Source organism: Thunnus maccoyii, chromosome 8, assembly GCF_910596095.1.
Source record: "Thunnus maccoyii chromosome 8, fThuMac1.1, whole genome shotgun sequence".
Classification (NCBI taxonomy): Eukaryota; Metazoa; Chordata; class Actinopteri; order Scombriformes; family Scombridae; genus Thunnus; species Thunnus maccoyii.
In genome coordinates, this window is record NC_056540.1 from 20,799,651 (window position 1) to 20,806,859 (window position 7,209).

The 7,209-nt window shown below is 38.9% G+C and overlaps 1 protein-coding gene across 3 annotated transcripts; it reads left to right on the plus strand.

Moving 5' to 3' along the window:
- The first annotated feature begins 859 nt into the window (after positions 1–859).
- rbmx (RNA binding motif protein X-linked) lies at positions 860–6,852 on the plus strand. Of its 3 annotated transcripts, XR_006097339.1 has the most exons (10): positions 861–1,140; positions 1,242–1,368; positions 2,067–2,173; positions 2,279–2,444; positions 2,579–2,722; positions 3,026–3,143; positions 3,646–3,774; positions 3,861–3,952; positions 6,372–6,465; positions 6,721–6,852. XR_006097339.1 is itself a non-coding variant. In XM_042418497.1 (9 exons), the coding sequence occupies exons 2-9, from the start codon at positions 1,260–1,262 to the stop codon at positions 5,093–5,095; spliced, it is 1,155 nt and encodes a 384-aa protein (XP_042274431.1). In that variant the 5' UTR covers positions 860–1,140; positions 1,242–1,259; the 3' UTR covers positions 5,096–5,409. The 3 variants fall into 3 exon arrangements, 2 of the variants coding, with proteins under 2 accessions (XP_042274431.1, XP_042274430.1); XM_042418497.1 differs by lacking the exons at positions 6,372–6,465; positions 6,721–6,852 and adding an exon at positions 4,779–5,409 and having other exon boundaries at positions 860–1,140; positions 2,606–2,722; XM_042418496.1 differs by lacking the exons at positions 6,372–6,465; positions 6,721–6,852 and adding an exon at positions 4,779–5,409.
- Positions 6,853–7,209: the final 357 nt, after the last annotated feature.

Below are 7,209 nucleotides of genomic sequence, written 5' to 3' on the forward strand. Positions count from 1 at the left end.
CATAAAGTTTTTTGATTCCGGGTTAGTGGCTGTCAGTGTACTTACAGACAACGCAACAACTTCAGAAATATACATAAGGAATGTCTGTAAACAGAAACCGTTTCTGTGAACTGTAAACAGGATACAAATAGTGCAAAGACGTGAGGAGTGCTGAGATAAATATTGGATGATAAGAAAAAAGTAACATGTTACTTTATATACAGAAGGTGGTTATGCACGGTTTATACAGCCTGTTCAAATATACAGCAATGAATGTAATATATTACATTTACAGAAGAAGAAAAAAACTCTGAGTTAGGGGGACTTAAATTCATACAACGATTTTAAACAAAGAGAAAAAAAACTGTTTTTACAGCCTTTATATAGGAAGAAAAACGAATCGAGTCAATGTAGTGTTTGACCTCCTTTGTGAAGAAGTTTTTGTGTTGTTTTGTGTTGACGAAGCTTTTTACCTGTAAATTTGCCTTTATGAATATGAAATTGTCAGCCAATAAAATTAAAAGATCAATGATATACAAATTCTAATGGATGTCATCTTTTAGTATGCCAGACAGTACATGTTTCCGTACAAATAAAAAATGATAACAATTTTCAATCAATATAGTTGTTGATAAAAAATACACGTTATCCAAAAATAATACTAAAATAAATTAACCGCAGTCTCAGGGATACTATAACAAAATGTACAACTTATGTTCAGTTATATATTTGATCAAATCAATGAATACGTTTGAAACAGGTACAACATCTAGAAACAGTTCTTGAAGTCATGATGATGTTACACTCCGGTACAGTAGGTGGCGACATGCGCGTTTCGCATTAGTCTGTAGCCCGCCATTAGACAAAAAAGAAGAGGAAGAAGCAGAAGAGGAATACGAAGAAGAAGAAGACGAGGAAAAGAAGAAGGGGAATAGGAACCGTTGTTGAGTTTATTACGGCTGCACCCATCCGCGGCATAGCGGTGTTAATGCAAACTACAACAGTAGTATTGTTTTTTACGTTTTAACGGGTGTAAAGGCTTAGTCTCCCGTTAACAGCTGGAATAATAGCGTTAGTCAAGTAACTAGCTAACGGTACAACCGCTGGCACGTTTAACGCCATTTTGCGCATTCAACAGCCCAAGACTTTCGCCAGCAGCAGGTAATAATCACCACAGAAATGTCTGAGTACCGAGAGCAAAATGAGCGCGAATATTATGTATATTCTAATATTGCATACGACCCTTTTTCTTGTTGTTGCAGGTGGGGCGTTTTTGCAGCATGGCAGAAGCAGACCGACCAGGGAAGCTTTTCATCGGCGGGCTGAATACCGAGACCACCGAGAAGGCCCTGGAGCAGTACTTCAGCAAATATGGCAGGATTGTCGAAGGTGTGGATGGAAACATTGTTGGCCATTTTCACTTCAGGTCGTATCTTGGTTAAGTGAGGATAAAATGTATGAGAAAACAGATATTTAAGAAGAAAAGAAATGCGTTATCAGTTAATGTTACTTCATAAATCACTGTGTGCGGATCCGTGCTATTGATGCACATCAAATATGTATTAAGCAGTGTCTTCAGTTTCTAATTATCAGTTAATGGAATGAATTGTTAATTGATGAGTATTTTAAAACGTGAAACTGAAAAAACAAACAAATCATTGAAGAAATGTCAACTAACAGCACGATTCTGTGGTCGATTAATGTAATTCATTGTGTCTTCATTCACTTAAATGGGCCCCATTTGTTTTCACGTTCGGTAACGTAAAGCATATTTTGAGCTGGCCTTATTGCTCCTTACTTGCTGTAAAATGTAAGTTAGTGTCTAGCAGCAGGAAATAAGAATACCTTTTGAACCATGAAGGGTACATATTGGTTAAAACCGAAAACAGTGAGTCACAGCTGTAGGTAGTGAAATGGGAGTAGCAATAAGAACACTTTGTTTTCTCCAGCTTAAATTGTTGCAAAAGAAGCTATATTTATACTTTTTGTCAAGCAATTCTGTAAATAGATAAAACCATCAGTCACAAAGCTCATGATCTGTTCTTTCCTCTGTATTTCAGTTCTTACACTATATTTCTTCATTTCAGTTCTTCTGATGAAAGACCGTGAAACAAACAAATCAAGAGGTTTCGCTTTTGTGACATTTGAAAGTCCGGCTGATGCAAAGGATGCAGCACGTGAGATGAATGGAAAGGCAAGTCCTCTCTTTAATCAGGCATAATTTAGAAAAGATCTTTTTTTTTTTTTTTTTAAAAATCATCTTGAATTTGCATTTGTAACGGTGCCTCTTCTACTGTAGTCCCTTGATGGTAAACCTATCAAAGTGGAGCAAGCTACCAAACCTCAGTTTGAGAGTGCTGGTAGGCGAGGACCACCACCCATGCACTCCCGCAGTCGTGGTCCACCCAGAGGCCCCCGTGGGTCCAGGGGAGGTCCTGGTGGTATGAGGGGCCCACCATCCAGAGGTAAATTACCAAACCTATTTGCTTAGTTGAGTTTGTGAAATTGTAATAGTAAAATATATTAATTTAATGTATTTTTTGTAATACATCCTTTTGAGTTTATTGTGTTAATATTTGCATTTCTTGTCTGTTATAAGACTACTATGATAATTCAGGGAATGTAGAACCCTTCTTTAAAGGGATGTCATCCAGAGGTCCCCCTCCGATGAAGAGAGGACCCCCAGTCCGTAACGGAGGTCCCCCACCCAAGAGGTCAGCACCATCTGGTCCCATGAGCAGAGGTAAGTGGGAGGGAATTCTGTTGGTACTTATCTCAATTCAGATGCAAGTAATTTAACAAAATTGTACTGGCACAATACCCACTGGTTACCTGCTTGGAAATCCCCTCCAGCACAATGTTGTCGAATCAAATGTTTTCATTGTTGTTGATTGTATTTTGTTTCTATATTTATTTCTTTGTTACGCGGGGTGTGCAGACTTAAACTTATCATCTAGCTCCCCTGCATGCATCTAGATGGGCTGTGTTCATCTCAGGGTTATTTGGAGATTAATAAGACTGTTTGCCATTACTTTGTGTGTTCCAGCCCCCATGTCAAGGGACAGGGATCCGTATGGTCCACCCCCTCCTCGCAGAGATTCCATGATGTCCAGAAGGGATGATTATCCATCACCAAGAGATGACCATTACTCATCAAAAGATAGGTAGGATCTACAATATTGAATTACATTGTACAGTGGTGTGAAAACAACCAAGTTTTTACACAATTAGTTGAGCCACAAACAAAGTATTTGTAAAGTTTGTTCTGCTGAATGTCTGCAGCGGTTATGTGAGAAAAGTTAATTTAACTTTAATACAATTACAACAATGGATATGTAAAGTATGTACAACCTTTTTACAGGGCTTAACTTTGTCTTTGTAAAATATTTTCTTCATAGTCAAACTTTATTTTGCTTATGTCTCAGTTGTCCTCTTGCTTTATATGAGAAGGCACAGGGTGGACTTTTACATGAGTCTGAGCTGTCCTATATCTGAGAAGATAAACTCCACCAATAAGTGTTTCATTTTAATGACTTTAATGATTAAATTATTTTGTAAAAAAATGTTCAAAATCACAAGGGACAGTAGACATTAATTGACTAAATTCATGTGACCCATGTAACTTTGTTTTTGCAGCTCTGAGGTTAATTGTGCTATTTTTGACAGCTACTCCAGTCGGGATTATAACTCCAGAGATTCGCGGGACTATGGACCTCCTCCCAGAGAATATTCATACCGAGAATACTCAAATTCCAGTTCTCGAGATGACTACGGCTCAATGTCAAGGGGATACAGGTAGGAGTTTGCATCGATACAAAAGGTTTAAAAACTTGGATCTGATTTCACCTGGTCACCAAGTAACAACTGTCCTTATTATGTAGTGACCGTGATGGCTACGGCGGAGGCCGGGAACCACGAAGCTACATAGACCGTCCAAGTGGTGGCTCCTACAGAGATTCATATGATGGTTACGGTAAGATATGCCTACATGAGTATAATGAGAACAGATAACCACTGTGGCACAAAGAAGAGCTGCATTAAATAACCAACCAACCAACTAAATCATAGCATTGACTACCGCAACCTCCAGTCACAAGAAGCTGCAGTTTTTCCCCTAACCCAGAGGAAATGGCATTTCAGGCTGCCTCTTAAACTTTTTGTCATTCCATTTGCTGCAACCCTGACCTGCAAACCAAGTTGCAATTTTTCCATCTATTAGAAATGTATACGTATTGGCATCTCAACTGAACAACAGAAATATATTGGAAAGCTGAGCCCACATATCACAATCCATATTACCGCTGTGTTTGTGACAGTATTCAAAAGCATTCAAAAATAATGCAGACTACTTAATGTGCCCCAGAGAGTTGGCAACCATAAGGAATCCCCAAAAATCCTTGGAAACATCCGTTGATCACTCCGTATATGTTGCCTATCAAAGCACTCCCTCAAGGAGTAACCTTCCAAAAACCATCAAGACAACTCTGAATACCTCGTCCTTACCTGCAGTTCTAACACATGGAGCTCTAAAAGGAAAAATGGCTACACAAAAATCAATGGCATGCTGAAACAAATAACATTGCCCTCTTATTCCCTGTACTTGGATATATTACTGCCCATATCAACTAAATATCCAATGTTAAATTTTAAGATTTATTAAATGACGGGACATTTAAACATGTCGTCCATTAAATTTATTTTTTTAGGTTGAATTCTATTGGCAAAAAAATGAGCACTTGACAGTGCAAGCAAATGTGTAAATTGAACCTTGCCAATTACCTGACCCATTGACCCTGCAGGTAACTCTCGCAGCGCCCCACCTTCACGGGGCCCCCCACCATCCTATGGTGGGAGCAGTGGAAGCAGTCGTTACGATGACTATGGCAGCAGTTCCCGGGATGGCTATGGCAGTCGTGACAGTTACCCCAGCAGTCGGAGTGACCCATACCCACCTAGCCGTGGTGAGCGAATGGGCAGGCAGGATAGGGGCCCAGCTCCCCCTGTCGAGAGAGGCTACCCTCCTCGTGATTCATACAGCAGCTCAAGTCGTGGAGGGCCACGTGGTGGCCGTGGCAACAATCGAGCCGATAGAGGAATGGCTCGCAGCAGATACTAAAATGGACATGGAAATCACGTTAAAGCAAACGTTAGTGTTCGTGCACAGTTAACACGTGTTTTGGAAGAAATCTGACAACAAGACAAACTATCCATGTCTGAATCTGTGGAATATGGAGCATAGCTTTGAAATGTATCTTGAGTTTCCCATTTTTTTATGTGTAAACTTTTTTTTTTTATTAGTATTTCTATTGCTCATGTAACAGTACAGTTACCAAGTGAGTGTTAGTTTTTGTACATTCAGTGCTGTTGGAATCTGCAATGCCCTATAAGTCTGGCTTTCCTACTCTAATAAAGATTTTAGTTGTACCTTGACCACTTCTCATCGATATTCAAAAGGAGATCAGAAACAGTGACATGAATGTTAATTAACAAAATGATCTCCTTTACAAAGTTCTCTGTAAAGCTTAGGTGAGTCTCTGCTCGTGCTTTTATAGTCGAGTGACTTGAGTTCATTCTTAACACAAATGTGCTTCCAACTGGTCACTACTGTCTTTAAGGGTTAGGCAAATGTTACTGTCAAAATGTTCCAATATAGTTTCCTTGGAAATGGATCCATCACCCTAGAGCCATTTGATGGCATGCAACGACAAAACCAAAGGCAACAACAACCAAATGCAAGAGTCTTTTCAACTCGACCGATAGTCAACAGCTGGTAAGCAAAGCAAACCTCTTTGTTTCTCATCTGTAAATGAGTTTCTCATTGTCCTGTATTGCAATCTTCACTCAAAGCGTGATATTCAAGACAACTTTTGCCTCAGAGGACAAAAGGAAAAAAATGGAGGTCAACTGAATGTGCCCTTTTCTATTTTAATCCGTTTTCATCAGCTAAAATTGTCAAAGTGCAGCAACATCCTAAGAAGTTTCATCCCTTGTCAGCAATGAAAGTTTGCCATTTTCCCAGCTGAGCCCTCAAAACGATGGAGAACCTTTTTTCCCTAACCAATCGTCCAACCTGAGTAAGAATGATTGGCAACAGTGCTTTTTAAAATCATAGGTAAAGCTCTCTAGTTATTTGTAAGATTTTTTTCTCAGTAAAATTAAAAGCCATTTTAAAATTAATAGCCATTTTCTCAGTATCGAAACCTTTTCCACAAGCATGCCAATTCAAACACTGGAGACCTCTGGAAGAACCCAACCATCCTAACTGCCAAACTGGAAACGAGCGCTAAAGCGAAAACGCAGTCGGATCAAGGACTAAGAAGATCATTATCAAACATTTTATGAATACATAATTAAGAGAAGGACAGCACGTTAATATTATGTTCTCATTGCAGGATGAACACCCCTTCAAGGCAACTGCTCTTGCAAACGTACCTGAATTGTGTCCTCAGTTTGTTGGACCAAAGAAACCACAGCGCACCAGTACAGGTATGTACATCAGACAAATTATCATTGAATTATCTGTACATATAGAAACACTTGGGAAGTATTGGTGGTATGAAAGGAAAGGACCATGGAAGAAACTGAAGTTCTTTTGCATGAGTTTTTTTCACATACAAAGTGCTGAGAAAATGTACTTTTAAATGACCATCAAGGTTCTGGTATAATGGATTTATATTGCTGTAAAATCAAACTCTTGATACTGTATGTACTCAGTTGTTTTGAATGCGTTCTGTCTTTCAGATGCTGGCGCAGGCCACTGTGGAGGCTGCTGGTTGAATCTTTTCAAGCGGAACATGTTGAAAGTGGGAAGAACACGGGCTGAGGATTTGCTCAAATCAGTTTCTGGTGTTTTCAATAAAGATGAGAAAAATATGTCGTTTACTGTTTTTTTTGAGTTGTCATGAAAGATGTTTACTGAAGATTATTTTATTGTAGTTGTATTTAAAGTAAGGTTGAGGTGTTTTTGGTACCTTGTTGCTTTATCACAATCAGTGCAGTTTTTACTCAGATGTACTTTTCAAATGGTCATACATAAGCATTTATCCAGGGGTTTAAGTCCTCAGGCATAGAGCAGTTTTACATTACATATATAATAATTAATTAATTCACTACATTAAACACATTTTGTCCTTGAGAAGTATTTAGGGTCACGTTTTCTCGCTTTTAACCCGTCTACCATAATGAACCCTTACCTTAAACAATCTCATGACTCATATTATTTCCTACTCC